We start from the raw sequence: 21,247 nt of genomic DNA, 5'->3' as shown, positions 1-21,247 counted from the left end.
GGGCCCAAATGAAAATAGATTGGATAAAACAAATAATGTTAGGGGCCTGAGACAAAGATAGGCCCAAAAGGCCAATAAGAGGCCAAAAAAGGGTGTAAAATAATTTCATAAAACAGAGATAGTCCCAGAAGGTCAGTAAGAAGCCTAAAAAGGAGGAGAATGATGTTGGCCCAAAAAAGAAAAAAGGGGTTAGAAAGAATAAATCATTCAAGGCAAAAGAGCTTTTTACCTTGAATGAAGGGGGGCATTGTTGATGCTAAAAGTTGGATTCCTCCGTTGATAGGGTGTAAACAAGACATAGAGAATGACATGGCATAGGTGACGTGGAAAGAACATAAAGTATTGGCCAAGATGGTGTGAAAAAATGATGGGATAAGAGATAAAGAAGAAGCGGATCAAAGAGGAATTTGAAATTCAAATACAACTCCTGGAATGAAGGGATAAGCATGCAAAGAATCCGAGGATCAAGGAAGAACAAGATCGAGAGCCTACTCAAGAAACAAGTATAAAAGAAGGCTGAAGGCAGAAGAAAAACATCTCAAACCTCATTGACAAGACGTGATATTTATATAGGAGTAGGTTAACTTAGCACTTCTAGGAGTAGAACAGTGACAGATTTTTCCAACCCCCCCTTCTCTTCTTCTGTTGATTGCTGTATTTTTTCAATCTTTTGTTCTTGTTTAAGTTCTTGTAACTAATGACAAGTAACAATTCATTCCAATTAATACATATTCTTTTCTGTTTTATCTCTTCTTTGCCTAACTAACTCCAGGGAAGTACTTAATCTGTTTAAGACATACAACTCAACCACAAAGCCTAATTTTTTATGTGTGTTTACTTGAAAGTTATTTGAGTCTGTCGATCAAATCATTGTCAATTGGGCTTAAACTAAATTTTTACCGGCAGATGGATAATCACAATTCTTGAATACAGAGACATAAATTGATGATATTTTTTTTTTTTCAAAAAAAGAAACTCTTCAGGCATAGAAAAATAGAGATGGATTAATGAACTTGACTCTGGTTGTCTATTATTATCTGTATCATCTCCGATTTGAACAACAAAATAAATATATATATATATATATAAAACAATTAGTGAGGCGGAGGAGAAGAAGTACTGGTGGTGATGGAGCGAACAGCATTCCAGATGTGGGAGAAGGCAGCTGCAACGTGAGGGAAAAGGGTGCCAAGACCACGAAGAGTGGCCCCGGAGGCGACACCGATGACGAGGGTTTGTGGGTAACCGGGCTTGGAGTCGAGCTTCATTTCAAGATTGATGAGGCGGGCGTTGATCACATCCAGCTGCTTTCTACTAGTTTCCGCCATCACCATCTTCTTGTTGGGGTCGCTACTATTGCTAACCCCCCTGGAGCTGGAAGAGCTGGTAATCCTGAAGAAGAGAGCCTTCTGGAGGTCTTCAATGACCTTGACAGAAGCCTCTTTGCTCTCCAGTCCTTGAGACTCGTAGTAAGCTATCAGCTCTTGCGCCGTCGGTAGCTTTCTCTTCTTCTGGTACTCGGAGTTAGTCTCCTTGTCCTTGTCCTTGTCCTTGGACAATGATCGAGGTGGCTCCATCGCTTCCGCCTGCCCTCCCTCCCACCCTCTCTAAAATCCCTGTTGTATCTATCTATCTATCCCTCCCTCTCTCTCTCTCTCTCTCTCGCTAATGCCTTTGGACAAACAATGAAATGAAATGAAATTGCTAGCACTGCACTGCCGATTCGGTTTCATCACCGCCCCCACGCAAAACCCTACATACATCACATACAACTTGGTTTGGTTGGGTTGGGTTGGGTTGGGGTTTAGAAGATGTTTTCTGGACTGGGCGGCCTTCTTGAAGCGTGGCCCAAATGACTTCACCCAACCCCACCACCCCCATTTCCAAACAGAAAACCACCACATCTAACATTGTAAGTAATATTTATATTTAAAATATATATATATATATATATATATTAACCATCACATAAATGAATAATATTACTACATATATATGTTTCAAGAAATATATAAAATAGTATATAAATTGGGTATTGAATTTCTAAATCAACACTCAATGGACAATCTTTAACAAGACCTGTAAAAATTAATAAAAACTCAGCAGCATGACAAAATATATCACATAAGATAAGATTGGTAGAAGAATGTCAAGTGTTTTCATAAAATATATTTCGTCATTCATAACAATCAATCTTCAAGTCAGTTCTCCACATCCCATCATTACTTCTGACGCAGAATTCTTGTTTAGCTCTCTGCACAATGAACATACAATCCTTCCATCTTTTTCTATATTTTTCCCTTTTAATTTTATTTCATATTTTCCTCCTTTCTTTCCCAATAGAATTGTCAAGTTTATATCATCCAAAAGGGCAAATAACTGCCCCAAATGGAACACCCCAAACATGGTGCAAACATCTTTTCATTTGGAGTTCAATTCCTGTAAATGCCAGGGGAATTTTTATGCCCACCTTTTCATTTTGTAATTATGATTATAAATACTCCCAAATGCCTTCTCCAAGGACAAGATATGTGTGCTCCGAAACCCATATACTTGGATTTTGGGCATGGCCTGCTGAACATATAAAAGCTCAGATAACTACCTAACCCAATCCATCAATCATGCACACAATTGAACTCTTTAAGTGCCCAAAAAAAAGATTAAAAAGAAGATTAAAAATGACTCTTCACTAAAGTTAATTTCTTATTCCAATTACGAAAATCTTGTATAACTATGAATCAGGCAACCTCACATCACAATACCCATCTCCATATGTGTAACAAAAAGCAAAATTTAAGGGGGGACTGAGTGCTGTATGACAAAAAGGACTACTTGGTTCTGAAGATTAATAACTCTCAAAGAAAGATGGGAGCCATGACGAGAGTTATCGTCGCCAGCATTTTAATGAGGACGTGAAGCGAAGGCCCTGCTGTGTCTTTAAATGGGTCTCCCACACTGCAAATCGATAGAATAATAAATAAATAAAAAGAGTGTTAAAAATATAAAAGGAAGATGATGCATGTGTTATCAATTATTAGCAACCCCAAAAATTTTACGCAAAAAACATAAATGAAGATAAAGAAAAAGAAAAACACCCGCCAGCATAGAATTGTGGTAGTTTAGGAGTGATCATACAAGATTCTTCCTCCATACCAGCTGACAGCAAACAAGACAATATGCCGACAACAAAGTTCCCAAAGCCATTTCCCAGCTCAAACCTTGGATAGACAAATGTTTGAGAGCATCACTCAATGAATTAAACACTAATCTCATAACTAATGTCATCAGGGGTATTTCATAGCTTTACTAACATTTTTACCGAGTAAGCCATCTTCACCTATTTACTTAAACTACAGAAAGATGAACTTGTCGAATGCAATATGAGTGACATGAACATGGCTATTTAGGTTCTTCCCACATTTAATAGTGCAGCTATAAAGAAATGAGATTGAACTCATTTCTTCTTCGCCGTCTTCTTGTGTTTGGTTATCTTTCCCTTCTTCCCCTTTTAACTTTTCTGGAAAGTGTAGATTTTAACATGTTCCTCTTAAACAAATGTCTAGTAGCACTATGGACCAAAACAACCACCACCACTACTATTACTACTAACATAAATAGTGACGCAATGCTTACTACCATGACGAGGACTGAAAATATCACAACTATAAATTATAATTACAATGCTACTTACGTATCACCAGTAATTGCTGCTTTATGGCAGTCACTCCCTTTGCCTCCAAGAGCACCAGTCTCTATGTACTTCTTAGCATTATCCCATGCACCACCAGCAGTGTTCAGAAAAAGGGCCATAAGAATCCCAGAAACAGTTGCAAACATCAACATAGCAGCAACCACTTTAGCCCCAAGTAGTGGATGTCCTGTATAGAATCCCAATATCCGGAATACAAGACCTGTATAATGATACAACCAGATTTCACTGACCCATTACACCCTAGCACTTACATACATGAAGGGGGGGAGGGGGGAAACATGATGAAAAAGAGACAAACAATTAGTGACAATGTTCACAGCTTCAACCATATTTAACCCAAAAAGCAAATAAATAAACTTTTGGATTTCAAAACGTCCGTTATTTTCATGGTTAGGTGCCAATTACTAGTACCTAAAACGGATACATGCCAGGCCTTCTATTATATATAATTCCCAAACGATAATTTTCACTTTAAATGCATAAACACTTTTGCCACATGCCATATCAACAACTCCCAAATAAAAAGCTGATCCTGATAAAATAATGATATTTGCCCATGTCAACTGCCTAAATCTTAAATTTTGCAATAATCAAATAGATAGCTTTCTCACAAGAGAAAAAAAGTACATAACTCACCAACAACTATAGGAGAAACAATAGCCAAAGCACCAGGTTTTATCATCTCCCTCAAAGATGCAGATGCCACAATGGCAACACAACGACCATAATCTGGTTTCTCCTTGTAGTCCTGCAGCAAGCATGTTCAATTATAGCATGGAAACCCAGATTCATAGTACAATGTAGAGATCACTCTAGGACTCACCATTATACCAGGCCTCTCAATAAACTGTCTTCTTACTTCATTAACAACCTCTTGAGCTGTTCGGCCAACAGCAGCACAGGCCCATGCACTAAATAAGAAAATAAGCATAGAGCCCAACAATCCACCAACAAATACTTCCGGGATGGCAATGTCAACCTGTACATAGTAAGCAGTTGTAAAACAAAGTCATAGTGCAAAAGTGAAAGAAACATGAGAAAACATACAAAGTGGGGTTACTGTATGAACCTACCTGGTTAAAAGGTACATGAGCAAATGTAGCTACCTCATCCATATAAGCACTGAACAGGAGGAAAGATGCAAGTGCCGCAGATCCAATGGCAAATCCTTTTGTTGTAGCTTTCGTGGTGTTCCCAACTGCATCAAGTACATCAGTGATCGCCCGAACACTTTCAGGCTGTAAGTAACATGTGTTAATTATATGGTCCAAGTAGCCAAAAAGAAAAACTAAGCAGAAAAGTCACACTTTCAGATAGGGTCAACATTTCCAAAGAATCAACAGGGTTACCTGCTGACTCATCTCTACTATGCCACCCGCATTATCAGCAATTGGACCAAACATATCCATGGTGAGAACATAAGCTGCAGTGCTAAGCATCCCCATTGTTGCTACAGCTGTTCCAAACAACCCACCAGTGGGATTTCCAGCATCATCAACCAGTCCAGAAGTTTGACCAAGCCAGAATGCCGAAATAATAGATGCACTTATAACGAGAACCGGAAGAGCTGTGGATTCTAGCCCCAAACTGACGCCAGCAATTATGTTAGTTCCATGCCCTGTGGAGCTAGCAAGCGCTAATGTGCGTACTGGCTCATGCTTGTAATCGGTGTAGTACTTAGTGATCCAAACAAAAACATATGCCGTCATAATTCCAACCAAACCACACAGAGCAAAGTTCAACCATGCTGAAGGTGCTTGTTCAGTATACAGCATCCACCGTGTAGACTGCCAAAATAGTGCAGACAATAATATAGAGAGAGGGAGAGGGAGAACTTCTAGATAATGCAACCAACTTTTATTTGAAAAAGAAACTCAACATGTTCCAGCAGTAGATTAAAACTATTACCAGTCCAAAAGTCACAACGGCTAAAAATATTGTAACAGAATATCCTTTCTGAAGAATTGTCATAGGATCTTCCATGGCACCAATCACTCCGGAATCACGTGTGCCACGTATTGAAAATATTCCAGCTGACGATATCAGCAGGTCGAATGAGTGAACAACGAGAGGAAACAAAATGAAGCCCGATGGATCTGCATGTAAGAAATAAATACCGGATTGCACAAGTTTAAGAAAGTAAGAGAAACCTCATTCAGTACAAGCCACAATTAATCTGTAAGAAGAAGCATCACAGAATACAAATGTCACCAGGAAAAAAAAAAGAAAAAAGAAAAGAGCCAATGGCCTGCTGGTCTACTGGTATCTGGTGAATCCTGAGAAATCACTATAAAGAGGTCATGGGTTCAAAACAATGGGTATAGGGTTAAAAAGACACCTTCACATTTTGTCTAAAAATATTGGAGATGAGGTGATGGCATGTCCCCCTTTTGGAAGGGCACGCCGCTTGTTTTATGTCGGAACTACTACATAATCTCTCGAGGTTAAGGGGGTTACAAATATTACCATTGTGTGGAAAAGAAAAAGGGCAAGATTAATTCAAATGAACTCTTTAGTAATAAAGGACAAGCAATTAACAGAAGCACCACCATAAATAACCCATAGCAAATTTGCAGTGAGAGAGAGGCACTACAGAACTCCATATACAAATATCTATGTATATATAAAGACATTGGTCACTTGCCTTCAATTTTGCAGCGTTGAGCCATTGTTCCTCCAAGTATCATGGCACTAATTATTTCTGCTGCAATACTTTCGAAAAGATCAGCGCCTCGTGCCGCACAATCGCCAACATTGTCCCCAACCTGCAATGTGACAAAAATTAGTTCCATCATCACAGATTCATCACGATGACAAATGAAAAGAAGAATCACACAATTTATGTGGGATTTTATATTTTTCACAATCAATGAGTCAAACACAGTGTTACATGGACTCTTCTATTTCCCCCACAGTACCTGTGTCCACCAGATATAACATGGGTAAGAGTGTGGGATATATGTCCGACACTGTACCCAATTTAGACACTCAGATCCTTTAATTTATTACAATATATGAGAAGAAGAAACTCACATTTGCTAGTAAAGCAATATTTTTAGCCTCACATGAATTAGATATAGAAATTTCATATGTTTCGTGAATCCTATTCAATTTCAAGTATTTTCTATATAATTTACAACATTTCATCCGAGAATATTATATAATATGCAATATAAATATATATGTGTATATGGTGCGTCCCCGTACCCATATCCAATTTTGGATATGTATCCATATCCTAAGATTTAAATTTATGAAGGTCTGACCCTTGAATCCACACCCACACCCGCACCCGCACCCAATACTTGTACCCGAGTCCATGTAACATAAGTCAAATAAGCAGAAGCTACACTGCCCTTCCAGACCATTCTTTTTTTAATAAATAAGCCTAATGTATTTTACAAAAAGGAGCAAACTCCATGTTTAAAGACAGTATACTCCAACTGAAGCTGTACAAATACAACACAACAATGACTCCAAAAGGAAAATGAAAATTTCAAAGAGATACAACACACTATAAAGAGACTACTCACTACCCCCTTCAGAGCTAGTAAGATAACTACTACAGTTAAAAAATTCTTCAATTATACTCCACCCCAAATTCAGAGGGAAACCACTGAGAAGCTACCTTCCCAAACAACCTTCTTGCCCTCCAATTGATGAAAATGGTTAAATCAACATCCCTTCAATGAAGCTTCCAGTAGCCACCTGAGTCCTCCACAAAAGGGCTGGTCTGCGATATCAATTGGGTTTATTGTCCTCACTTATACACCTAAGATCTCCCTAGCACATTTTTTATGTTGAACTCAACACATGCACCTGCAGGTTGGGTTTGTGACAAACTCTCCCCCTTTTATCCCTTCACACCCTTCCAACCAAAAAAAAAAATTTGCCTAACACCCTTACCGAAGGCCCAATCAATCACAAATATCACATTGGTTTGTGGTCAATGACCTCAAACCGTAGTCCCCACTCTTTCATGTGCACCGGTTGCCTTTGATACCAAAAGTAACCACAATTACTCACAAAAAGGCTCAGCCTACTATTTAAAAAATCGATTGAGTTCATTTTCCCCAATCATAAACTCACGATTTCCCTTACAAACTTCCAATGTTGAACTCATCATATGCACATACGTCACTATGTGTTAAAGATCGTGACAAACACTCCCCCTCTATCCTCTAGTATCCTTACCAAAAACCCAATCAATCATAAATACCACAATCAACTCGTGGTTAGCCCCAATATAAAGACTTCATGCTAAATTGCACCGTCCACACTGTCATGTGCACAAGCAGGCTCCAATACGACTCCTTTGCACACTTCTGTTGTGGACTCAATACAGACCGGCACAGATTGGGGTCCTGAAACTTATATTCCCAATTTAATAAAGATTTATTTTTTTATTTTTTAAAGAGTTACTTCAAATAAAGATTATTTGATTATAGTCATCACAATCTTGTATTCCCAATGACAGTTCAAATTTCTTCAGGTCCTTGTTATGCAGTGAAGTAATTTTTGCTCAAACCCCAAGTGAAGTTCACCTAACACAATCGCTGATATCTAGTCCTTCAACCTATAGCCAAGATGTATAGTCTACAATTCTCACAAGAAAAAACCTTCAGCGAATTAGCAACCATAGTAGCAAACCAAGCACCATAATCCACCAATTTTATTTACTCCAAATTCTAATTTATGTGTAAAAATCCAACCTCATACTCTGAATTCATTCCAAGCTGCAATTCTTTCTATGCATACCTAAATGAAGAAGACAAATAAAGAATTGATTAAATACCAAATCCGCAATGACAGCAGGATTGCGAGGATCATCCTCAGGTATCCCCTGCTCTACTTTCCCAACAAGGTCAGCTCCAACATCAGCTGCTTTTGTGTATATTCCACCACCCAATTGAGCAAAAAGGGCAACAAATGAAGCTCCAAAGCCATATCCCACAAGAAGAAGAGGCACTGGGAGAGAAATAAATATAAACCAAGCAACAGACAATAAGTACATGTTGATTCTAAAGCCATGTAACCATAAGCAGATGCTAGCTCAAGAAATAAGAATACACAAGCCATAAACAAACATATGGTAACACGTTAAAAGAACACTAAAAGAAAATCCCCATAAATAGATGCATACTCAAACTGACACATGCATATGAGCAGACATCTGTCCAAACCCCAATTCCAATCAATTATTGACAGCTCAAATGAACATTCAATTTCTAGTATAAAGTTCAAGCAGAAGGAAATCTCAAAATTTTAGTGCATTATTTACAAAGGCATTTCTCTTTTTCAAGGAAACGGGTATCAAAGGCAAGACAAAACCCAAATAGGTTTTCTATACATTGTATAAACTTGTGATACCTACAAGTTTACAATAAATCATATCACTTTTAGATACACAATATGATGGATACGGTTGCAACCTAGGGAAATGTACCAAACTAATGAATCAAGAAACTAACTTAATTCATGTCACCTTGTTTATTTTGTAATACATGGTTAACAATAATCAACCACAATCTAATCAAGTAATGCATCGTTTCAGCAGGACCAACCATGATAGCAACCGACTATCAACCATTATATTACAACTGACAGTATAAAATATACTGGTTTTTTTTTTTTTTTTTTTGGTGGGGGGGGATAAATTATAATTTTTTTAAAAAAAAGAGAAGGAAAATTATTAATCTACCATTATGTTTTGTTCATGACAAATATTTCCATTATGTTTGCAACCAAGTCCATTTAGAAATTGTAAATTCCCTCCATTCCAAACATTGAAAATCCCATTTTGAAATACCAATTTCATCAAATTTTTTCATTCCAAACCAAACACACTGTTCCTTTTTAATAAACACTTCTTGGAAGTAGTAAGTTTCATTTTAATAATTTAATGAACAAGAGAATATGACACTCACAATCAGTGACTTTCATTGAACCTGGTGTGCCAACACCCAACCAAACATAAAATGTGGAATAAAGGATGGCAACCCCAAGTACCGCCATGCCAACAACCACCATAGCTGAAAAACCACCAGCACGAACCGCTATCTGCACATAAAAAGTAGCTGACTAAGAAATCTGAAAGCGTTTTCAGTTGACCATAGAGTAGAGAAAAAGACAACCTGCAATGCCTCTCTTGCAGAACGTCTTGCAGCACTTGAGACTCGAACATTTGCACGAACAGACACCCACATACCAACATATCCAGCAATACCTGAACACATAGCCCCTAGAAGAAAAGCAGCAACAGTAATATATGCAGATGTTGTCCTGCACAATCATGGTGAAAAGATATATTTTTTTCAGCAAGACTTTAAGGTGTCATAAATATACAAATGCAACATCAAAATATCTTCCATCACCTCCCTAGCCCAGAAGCCTCTTGTTGAGGAGTTGTACTCCTAAATAAATATATACAAAGGATCACCAGTGCAAGTAAAACTGCCATCTTGGAGATAGTCCCATACTGGGTCCTGAAGAAGCCTTCAGCTCCATCACGTATTGCATCTGATATCTAGAAAATAAGATGATAAGCTCAGGAAAGTCAGGGCAGAGGCTTAAAAATGATAGTATTAAATATGTCAAATTCCCCTTTTACTTTGATTATTCTTAAATGCTAAGAAAATTATACTTCAGTGCTGAATTTAACCTGGATGATGTTGATAATTGAAACTATTGCGTAGAAAAAGTGCTTTTTTGTTTTCAACATGACCACTTACACATAACTTCAGCTTCTTGGAACAGAATGGACAAGTCCAAATAATTGGCTTAACCACCAATAGAACTAGATGGCAGTTCAAGGTGCTTTTGAATCACCAGACAGCAAAAAAGGCTACATAAAAACATTTGAACAAAGCATTTGAAACTACAATTTTTGATATCCCATCATTACTTCTTCAGTCTTTATCATCTCTCAAATTTCTACCAATCAAAAAAGTAATGTTACTTTGGCCAGCAAGCTGAGAAGTCAATCCCCATGGAGAAATAAAGTAAAAGGGGAAAAAACTATAAAAACAGCGGGAAAATAAAAGGAACAAACCTAAAACTACATGCTGGATATCACCCAAAGCCCTATAGGTCAGAAGTTCAAACCCCAACAAAAATCTCTTAGAATTAGGCATATTTTCTAATGTTCTTAAATGCACATAAATAAATTTAAAAGAAAAGGAAGCAACCATTTTCAACACTTCGGATAAGGTCCATGAATTCCATTTTGCACCATTCAGTTTTATCTAGAGCCATAAAATGATATAAAAAGTAGGCATATAAGTTCTCTTCCTGAAAAACCAGGAACCAACACTTGTACTGCCTAGTAGAAAGAAGCTCAACTGCTAGAAAATAGGCAGGAGTAGTCTGACACCCTAGAAATGCACAGTTACTAAATACTAGACTGCAGCCATGGCACCCATAGGCCCTTAAGGTCATTTCAATCAGATGGAAAATTATTGTATTGACAAATGTAAATAACATTCCAGAGTTATTAAGAGGGAAAAAAATAAAAATTAAAAAGATCAATACAGTGAACCAAAAACTTGGAAGCCAATTCTACCTGAACCATCTCAGGAGGTCCTTCATCCTTTGCGAGTACCCACTTAGTGAGGTATATTGATATGAGAAAGCTGATGATGCAAACCGTGAAGACAAACACAATAATCGGAGAGGTACTTGCTCCAATGTAAAAGACAGCTCCTAAGCCCAAGAGTACAAGTATAAAAAGAACTCGAGCGTTTATTCTCATGAGAATTCGAAATATCTGCACAAGAAACCAACCTATCAATTTGTAAACAAGAAAAACACACAGACAGACACGAGAGAGAGAGACAGAGACAGAGAGAGATTCAAAATATATAATGGGGGTGTTTGTTTGAGCTTTTTTGAGCTAACTTATAGCTTCTGGCTTTTGAAAAGCTATTTTGGACTGTTTGGTTAATCTTATTTCAAATAACTTCTGATTCTAACAACTTATTTTAAGTCAAAAAAGCTGATTCTGAGAAGCTGCTCACCCCTTATTTCTGATTGCTGTGAACATGTTAATTTTATACTCTTAAATTTTTTTATTTTTTACTTTTTAAAAAAATAGAAAAAGACCCAAATGGACTAAAGAATATTATTATTATTTCTTATGAGAAATGTAGATAAGTAGTGAATAATAAAAAATAAAAATTAATTGAAAAAGCTACTTTACAACGTATTTAACAAACACTACTCTCAGCAACTTAAATCTATAATCCAACCTATAATCTAACAGTTACACCAAACAGATTAACAGCTTCTGATTAAAGTCATAATCTATAATCTGTTAAGTTATAATCTATAATCTGTTTAACAGTTACACCAAACGGGGCCAATAAAAAGCAAAAACTTGTAAGAAATGCACATCTCAGTAAACAAGAATAGAAAAATGCCAACTAACAGATAAAAGAGAATGATTCACAGGCAACAAAATACGACATTTTATTTTAATGTTATTACAAGACATAACATGCTACAGAAGACACGATAAGAATATTTAGATATTGTCCTTACCAGTGGGGTGTAAGGTTTACTGCGCATGTTTGGAAAAGTCCTTGGCCTGTCTTGGTAAGGCCCCAAATTGCCACTCTCCATTTCGTCGTCCATTGACACAGCATGGGAAGAATTCACTCTCCGAGCTACAGGGAAAGGGTTGAACTCGCCAACTAGAGGCAAGTCACCCCCTGAACTTGGTCGCTGAATTTTGAATGTTCTTAGTTGGACAACAAATATATCTAATTTTGTACTGCTAAAATATCCATCAATTTTTGTCTAGGGCCCGTATGACTTCTGATCCTTTGCTTCCTTTCTCAACACGTAATGAGTTAGATGATATTCGCCTTTGCAAACCTTCAATACAGTCAACTTTTCTGTATATACATATTCCCCAAAATATCAATACAACCAATCTCTATTTACAAGGAAGCATTAAAAAATAAAAATCTACACATTGCAACAGACAATCAATGCCATAGATTTTACTGAACCAATAAAAAAAAAACAAGTGATAAACAATTGCAGAAACCACAATAGACTGCTACATTAACACATCCTTGCAAATGTCACCCTGTGGCTCACTCCATGTGCAGTTTTCACCATGTCATTTGGAAATAAGCACATCACTCATGTGGTTTGTCAAATAAAGTGTACTATCATACATATCCGTCTAAGTTAAACAGAAAGTGTGAACCACGTGTTGGACATAAGGGGATTATGTAGTAAAACACAAAGGAGTAAAATGCATTTTGAGTCCAAAACTACACATGGTTTACACCGTTAGGTTATATACATAAGGGTATTTTGATCTTTCGGTTAAGCCGTTGACTGTATAAACCAAGCAGTTTAATCCACAAACACGGGTTTTATGTACTTATATTTCTAAATGTCAGGGGGTAAACTACACACGGTGTAAACCAGTAATATGAAATTTTGCTCTAAAAATTAATAAGCTCTATGGCTTAGGCAGAGACCCCTCAACTGAATCTAATCAAGAGCGAAGATGGGAATTCGGATACCAGATAAAAAGTGAAATACAATATTTATTTCCAAACCCACGCACTTAAAATAGATACCCCATACCATACCAACAACAAAAAAAGAAGGGGAAAAAAAAAAGAAGGGAAAAAAAAACCCTAGATCTAATGCCGTTACCAACCATGTTAATCAGAATGGGAAGATCTGAAAGAAATTAGCTCACTTGGGTCGCATAGGGAGGATAAAATACAGATCACAGCAACAAAACAGCCTCTCCTCCAATCGCAATCAGGAATAGAACAACGAGTTAATTTCTAGACATATATAGTAGATCTATAATGATGTATAAATAAATAAATGAAAATATATCAAAATGCCCCGAAACAAAAGGGTTAAAATCCAAGGCAACGAACGAATTAAGAACCTGAAGCGAGTAAAATTGAAGTCTGTTTTGAGAGGGAGAGAAAAACTTTGTGTAACCGCCACAGGCGAAAGCTTCCAAGGCCTTCAACAGCTCTCTCTTCCTCCCTAAAATGTGTTGTCGTAGACTTTCGGAGAGAGAGATACTCTATTACTATTAGACAGACAGACAGAGCGAGGGACAGAAAAAGAGAGGAGATCGAAAAATGTCAGTCAATATCTGGAAAAATACAGTCTAAAACCTCGTGAATTATTTATAGATCCTTATACGGTTTATTTAAATTTTTTTTTTATATGGCAGTGCATGAGAGTTAACTTGAGGACACTAATTAATTGAGCACAATTAAAGTTCAATCAGAAAGTTGTGTATTCTATTGAATGGATCTATAAGAAAGTCAACAGATGGGGTCAAGAAAGATCCATCAAGTAGATATCTCTAAAGAGAGTTCTACAAGCTTATACGATGAGGCCCAGATCATACGGGTGTACGAGAAGGTTAACCGTTGCTTTTAGAAGAGGTGAAACCTTCGGAGGAGATCCATTCTCTGAGGTATTGATTTATTCTTGAAAGGGTTCAGAACCACGAACCTAGAGACCTATTTGAGCTCGAACTCAAAAGGGTTCGAATCCACGAACCTAAAGATCCGAAGCACTTGGCTTCGAACGGATTCAAACTCAATCTAGAAATCGCACCATTAACGAGTCCCAAAACACTTGCGGGCTCATAACTTTCTAGGATTTAGCACCAAAACAATGGGCGTGACGGAATCCGAACAAATGACCCGATCCTGAGGATAGTGAGTGGAGATAAATTCACTCTTCGGTTAAATTAGCCTATACCTGGGTCAAGGTGGCACGATCTAGAGGGTCTCTGAGACACTGCAATATTTGCAGCAGGGCGTTCTCTTGAACTATCCCTGACCTTTCTAAGGCAAGGCGTCCTCTGGAACTACCCCTTACCCTTTGGGATGATTGGGAATTATTGGTTAAGTATGGCTAAGAAGAAGAGTTCGCCGAGAGGTTGATCTCCTCTTTGGGGTTTTCCTCATCCTCGGAGAGGTTACTTCCTCAGACAAGGTGGTTAGAGAAAATATTCTCCATGTATATCATTAGGTGCTTATAAATATCACCCATCTATAGCTTTACAAGGGATAGAATTTGGAAAGATAATTATTGGGAGAGAACTAATTTCCCTTCTCCATTATCAACCTTGAGAGTGAAAGTGGGTGATCCATAGAAGAGTCTTGCCATTATTCTCTCTCTAACTACTTTGCCTAATTTATCACCCAATCTCTTATCTTCATCATCTCTTTGCTATTGTGTTCCTAGTTGTGATTGTTAAAGAATCTAAGCCTCTCATCATTTTTAGAGAATTCAAGTGTTCTTCAAAGATCTTCGAATTTCCGACAACATTCTTGAACCCCCTCATACAGATAGTATAACCTTAATAAGAAAAATGTTTCCGACCCCTAATAATCCTGACCCCCATGACCCCTTGCTGATGTGGACAATTATGTGATCTTTCACGTGTATCACAACGCCACGCACCTTCTCTTTCTCTCTCCTCATTCAGAATTCAAAATCTCTCACTGCAATACAGATCAAAATCATCTCCATGGCTTCATCTCCCTCCTGCCCTTAACTCCGACAAAAAAGAGCCTGATAGCTCATTCTCTTGACTCCGACGAGAGAGAGCCTAACGGTGAATTCCGTTGACTCCGACGCCCGACTCCTGACTCTCTTTGTTTCTCTACATGATTATATATATGCTTTGTTTCCCCCTCTCTCTATATGTTAATAATTATATATATATATATATATGCTTTTTACTGTAACGGCCCAAAACGCATATCACAATTATCCTTAATTAATTATGCGATAATATGAATTAATTGGAGAATATTTGTTTGAATTGGAAAAATATCTGTTGGGACTACAACTTCGAGACTGAAATTGACGACCATAATGAGTTCGGAAAACGAAATTGAACACACCTATGTGTTACCGGGAATTTTTAGAGCCATTTAGGAAATTTAATTGAGAACTGATTTTCGTCTGATTCGTTAAGCCATGTTTGGCTCAATTTTTAAGCACAAATATAAAACTAAAGATATGGACCATTCTTGACTCAATACAAAAAGGAAAAAAATCTGGGAAAGATAGAGAGTTCTAGAGAAAAGAAGAGATCAAGAGAAGGAAGGGAGGAAGAAAGGGTTTGGGCCAAATCTTCTCCAATTAGTTACCTAAGGTAAGAATCTACTTCTAATTTCTTGAAATAGGGTTGATTCACCCATGATCTCCTAGTAAGTAAATTGAATTAAGAGAAATTTATGTCTAATTGAGAATATTGTGATGTATTTTAACCTAGGAAGCATATATGAGCATACATGGCATAAGATTATGAAATTCATGTTGATAATCATATTTTCCTTGCATGATTGACATATTGGGGAGGAAACTCCATGGATTTGAGAAATGAAGCTTTTATGTGCATGTTTATGATTTTTCATCTTAATTCAAGGTTTAAATATTTACATGAAACATTTGAATTTTATTTGGAAGTTATGATGTTTAATTTAAGTTGTTTTCAAGTGTTTTGGGCCTTGATTTTCATGAATTTGAGGTTGATTTTGCAAAAGAGAAGGTTCCCTTTCAAAGCAGAATTTCAGACTGGTTTTTGGGCCAAAAATGCATTCTGCAGTTCCACCACTCGTGCGGCCAAGGCCACCGCATGAACGGACATGTACTGTAGGTGCGGCCAGGGCCACCGCACATGCGGCCAAACAATGCAATTTTCCAATTTTGCTCTCTTATCGTTTTCTGACTTCCGGGCCTTCATTTACTTGATTTTCACATGTTATATGCATCCATTAGCATCTCATAAACATGAAATAAAGTAAAGAAAGAATAGAATGGCATTAACTAATTGATTCGATGGCATTATATGTTAAGAAATTGTGCTATGAATGTTTGTATTTGTAGGTCAAGACTCGAAGACCGTGCAACCGGTTTTGGAAGCCCACAGTGAGTAACATTTCTGTAAAGTTATGTTGAAATAACTTATGTTTTCACTGGTATTGATACGCTATGCTTTCTCAAAATGTTATCTGACTGTGTGAACGAATATCCTATTTGTGAATCTACTATGGCATCTACAGATAGTCCCAAGTCATGGGGAACGACACATTAGTGCGGGTCCATGACATACACGTGATACGAGATCTCGTTAGCCACTTCATTGTAGTGATATGTGTTAATCGGTAATCGGAACCGATTCTCTAGTCGGAAGACGATATATGTTGTATCCTGTGACATGTACCATTATGTTATGTTCTGATATGAATGTTTATGAATGATTTATTTTATGAATACCTTACATGTGGAATTCGTTCACTACCCATTTACTTTAATGTTATTCACTGGGCTTTAGCTCACTGTTTGTATATATATGTATTATAGGTGAGCGTTCTGGAAGTCAAGCCTATGCGGAGTCTTGAACCGAGCTGCCGTTTTGGAAGCCTACCAGGTGTTTTGTGTACCTCCGAGCTAGGGCTAGGCCTGGAAGGCCGTCTGCAAGCTTTGTTTTTGTTGTACACTTGTAGCACGTGCCTATGTTTTGTGTTTGTTATTTCGTTATATGTTATGTAATGTAAGTGGGTAAATTAACATTTTTGGCATGTAAATGTTTGTTCATATATATGCACAGTTCTTTGGACTTATGGTATTTCGTCTTTGATCGGCCCCGATCTAGTACAAAGGACAACCGAAAAGATCAAGCTTGTCCAACAGAGAATCAGGACCGCTCAGAGTCGACAAAAGAGTTACGCCGACTAGAGAAGGAAGAAGCTAGAGTTTGAAGTTGGGGATCATGTATTTTTGAAGATCTCGCCGATGAAAGGAGTTTCAAGATTTGGGAAGAAGGGTAAATTGGCACCCCGTTACATTGGGCCGTTTGAAATTCTTGAGAAAGTTAACCCAATTGCCTACAGACTTGCTTTACCACCGAGATTAAGTCAAGTTCATAATGTGTTTCATATCTCGATGTTGAGGAAGTATATACGGGATCCACTGCACGTGATTGATCATTTTGGGATTGTGGTTGATGAAGGCTTAAGTTATGAAGAGAAGCCGATACGTATTATCGATAGACAAGTGAGGCAATTGAGAAACAAGGCAATACCGATGGTGAAAATTGAATGGAAAGAGCATTACGGCAGGGATGCTACATGAGAAATGGAAGAAGAAATGAAAGTCCGATACCTAGAATTATTCTCAAATCAAGGTAACTCAAGTTTGGGGACCAAACTTCTTTAAGGGGGGTAGGATGTAATAATCCTCACACTATCCTAACCATACTCATATGCATTCATGTGATTCTGTCTTGTTAAGCTTGCATTTCAAGTCTTGTCCTTGTTCATTTAAGTGTTACAGCATGCTTTGTACCTTGCTCGGTGTGGGTTTAGCCGAGGTCACCCTGAGCCTAGGTTAGTCTTGAACCTCTTGCATCTAAGACTATCTTGGAAGTTACCTTGTTTGGCCTCCACCTTCACCCTGACATATTGGCCAAGATGTCATTATCTAGGCCAAGGTGTTCATCACCAAGGCCGAGATGTTACCTTTGCACCTAAGTGATCTTGTCTTGGAGTGGTATGACCTAGACCGAGGTGTGGCACATCTAGGCTAAGGTGTGGCACAGCTTAGTCAAGTGTTGTCCTTCCTAGCTGAGATCATTGTTCCCTTACTTGTCGATGCCTTGTTATTAGCCGAGATCATTTGCATGCATGTGAAACTTGTTTGAAAGTACATTCAACAGACTTTGTCATGTGTTTGTAGGACTTGGACTTGCCTTGACCCCGACGTTTGAAGAGCTAAGTGAGTGATATTTCTAATAAAGTTATGTTATAATGCTTTGATAAAAGTCTTGTTTTGCTTTGTTTTTAAAAGTATTTGTAAGCATGAATGGTTATTCCTAGTTGGAAAATATGTACTACCTTGTTTTGATGACATTATTGGAAAGTCCTTACGTACTGGAGGACTCTAAGCATTTGCGGCACAAAGTTTGAAAGTACTTACGTGCTGGAGGACTCTAAGCATTTGCAGCAGCACAAAGTTTGGAAGTCCTTACGTGCTGAAGGACTCTAAGCATTTGCAGCACAAAGTTTGGAAAGTCCTTACGTGCTGGAGGACTCTAAGCATTTGCAGCACAAAGTTTGGAAGTTCGTACGTGCTAGGGGACTCTAAGCATTTGTAGCACAAGTCCTTAGTGCCAGGGGACTATAATGCAACTGCACCATTGAATTGAGATATCTCCCTTGTCTTGCCTTGTCTTGCCTTGTTTGCCACTGACGGTTTATCGCGTGGGTTTGTTTGCCGAGATGTCATCACTTGTATTATAATGATGCTAATAAGCATCCTTTGAAACTTGACGGATTTGCTAGATGGACTTGGTTCATCCCTTGACTTGCACTAATTATGTTATGTATCGTTTGATAAAGATCTTGAATACTAGTCATGCAAACACCTTTATTATTTATACCATTCACTGAGTATCCAAGCTCACCCTCTCCATATATATATGTATGTGATGAGCAAGAAAGCGGTGATGCCTAGATATGATTCGCGAGCTTGTTTTGGATTTTTGTTATGTCGGCTTGACTTGTATTCACGTCGGCAGTCTTGAAAATTATGCTTCTCAGCTTGTAATACTTGTAATTTGCACATATCGGCTTGAGAAGCCTTTTGATCAAGATGTAATATGTATTTTTGTACTTCGTTTTATTTGTATTCAAGTTTTAAAGCTATGTAAAGTTGTATGCCATTCCATTTGACTTATGCACAGCTCTTATGGACTAACTAGATTTGTATATATTGCTTCCGCGCTTGTGAGCCCCATATATTTATACTCTGATTGTGTGTGAATTTTGAAAGTCGGCCTTCGGTAATCTCGGATTACTGGCCATTACGGCACCATTCTACTAGGGGCAGAATGGGGTCGTGAGAGATTGGTATCAGAGCACAAGTTTCTTATAGTGCGCTATTCACACACTTGAGTCCTAAAGAGCATAGGATTTCCCTTAGAAAAATGTTAGGATCGCATCATATTGCTTGCTATTTGACAAGGTGCGCATCATCTCGGCATGACCATTTGTTAATTGCATACATGATTCTTGGTCCAGTTTGTTTTAAAGTTGCATTTTGCATACTCATAGCATCATGAGGAGAGGTAAACCACCAGTTGGCCGAGATTAATCACAGGATAGACTGGACAGACTAGAAAGACTGGTTGAAGGTTTAGCCCGTAAGTTGAAGCAAATGAGGCAGCAGAACGCTAGTGCTACATCTACCCAGGCCGAACAGACGGATGGCCGACATGCAGCTCCACCTCCTCCAGTGCCAAAAGTGCCTCCACAGCCAGCCTTGTATGGGGAAGGGACGATGACTTTGATTAAAAAGTTCAAGAAAATGAACCCACCGAGATTCTCAGGGAGTATAGAGCCGATAAAGGCCGAGGTGTGGGTTTTGGAAATGGAGAAGCTGTTCGAGATCTTTCCCAGCACCAACACTCAGAAGATGACACTAGCAGCATTCACATTAGACGACGACGCTCGAAGGTGGTGGATGATGATTCGGGAAGCTAACCCTGGTTTAACTTGGGCCAGATTTTTGGAACTGTTTTACAACAAGCATTTTCCCCTTAGCGTTCGAGATCGCAAGACCACAGAGTTCCAGGCTCTAACACAAGGCAACAGGACAGTGGCAGAATACGACCGTGCTTTCACCAAATTGGCAAGACACGCGCCTCATATGGTCAGTGATGAATATAGGAAAGCCAGAAAGTTTGAAAGTGGACTGCGTGGACCGACATAGGATCGAGTCAACATGGTCAATATGCCGACATACGCCAAGGGTTAGACAAGGCCATTTTGGCGGAAGCTAACTTAAACCGATATCAAAATTCAGGAGAGAGTCAGAGAAAGAGACAGAACTATGAAAGTCGTCGAATGCCGTTTGATGCCAAGAAGAAGGCGAACATGGGCAGTTCCAGCAACTCAAATCGGGATGGTAATACTAAGTCGGTGTGTGCGAGTTGTGGAAAGCCGCATCTCGGGGTTTGTCGTTGGGCGACAGGAGCCTGCTTCGAATGTGGCGAGATAGGCCACCACGTGAAAGACTGTCCAAGGGCAAGGGCTGATGATGGTAAGAAAAATGGGAGCACCTCGGGTTCTGCACACGGAAGCAACGTCGGAAGGACACAGATGAGACAGGGCAGAGTTTTTGCTCTAGTGCCAGGAGACACCCAGAATGCTAAAACGGTAGTGTCAGGTACACTCTCAATTTGCTCTCAAGTTGCATACATCTTGATTGATTCGAGCTCTACACATTCGTTTGCATCTGTTAAATTTGCCAAGAAGTTGAACAGGCCGTTAGAACCCCTTGATTATGTGTTATCTGTATCTACTCCATCTGGGGGAACTATAATTGTTGCATCCATATATAGGGCGTGTGTTATGGTGATTGAGGGTGTAGAATTATTAGTTGATTTGATGCCATTAAGCATGACTCACTTCGATGTCATATTGGGAATGGATTGGTTAGTAGCGAATCATGCATCCATTA

General features: G+C 38.4%; 2 protein-coding genes across 4 annotated transcripts; both read right to left on the bottom strand.

Moving 5' to 3' along the window:
- Window positions 1-986: 986 nt before the first annotated feature.
- Window positions 987-1,889, bottom strand: LOC114290772 (ribosomal protein-like protein). Its single transcript, XM_028234745.2, has one exon. The coding sequence runs from the start codon at window positions 1,575-1,577 to the stop codon at window positions 1,095-1,097; it is 483 nt and encodes a 160-aa protein (XP_028090546.2). The 5' UTR covers window positions 1,578-1,889; the 3' UTR covers window positions 987-1,094.
- A 796-nt stretch (window positions 1,890-2,685) lies between these two features.
- LOC114290771 (pyrophosphate-energized membrane proton pump 2) lies at window positions 2,686-14,054 on the bottom strand. 3 transcript variants are annotated; one of them, XM_028234740.2, is made up of 15 exons: window positions 13,635-14,054; window positions 12,251-12,606; window positions 11,274-11,477; window positions 10,087-10,238; window positions 9,847-9,994; window positions 9,640-9,772; window positions 8,508-8,680; window positions 6,357-6,477; window positions 5,621-5,808; window positions 5,062-5,499; window positions 4,786-4,950; window positions 4,536-4,691; window positions 4,349-4,460; window positions 3,692-3,911; window positions 2,686-2,955 (listed from the first exon to the last, which is right to left on the bottom strand). In XM_028234740.2, exons 2-15 carry the CDS (start codon window positions 12,341-12,343, stop codon window positions 2,856-2,858), a joined length of 2,403 nt encoding a protein of 800 aa, XP_028090541.1. In that variant the 5' UTR covers window positions 12,344-12,606; window positions 13,635-14,054; the 3' UTR covers window positions 2,686-2,855. The 3 variants fall into 3 exon arrangements, with proteins under 3 accessions (XP_028090541.1, XP_028090543.1, XP_028090542.1); XM_028234742.2 differs by having other exon boundaries at window positions 13,434-13,875; XM_028234741.2 differs by having other exon boundaries at window positions 13,392-13,860.
- Between the last annotated feature and the right edge of the window lie 7,193 nt (window positions 14,055-21,247).

Source organism: Camellia sinensis, chromosome 15, assembly GCF_055761805.1.
Source record: "Camellia sinensis isolate YWXY chromosome 15, ASM5576180v1, whole genome shotgun sequence".
Taxonomy (NCBI): Eukaryota; Viridiplantae; Streptophyta; class Magnoliopsida; order Ericales; family Theaceae; genus Camellia; species Camellia sinensis.
The sequence above is the reverse complement of the archived record's forward strand: the minus strand, read 5'-3'. Positions and strand labels throughout refer to the sequence as shown.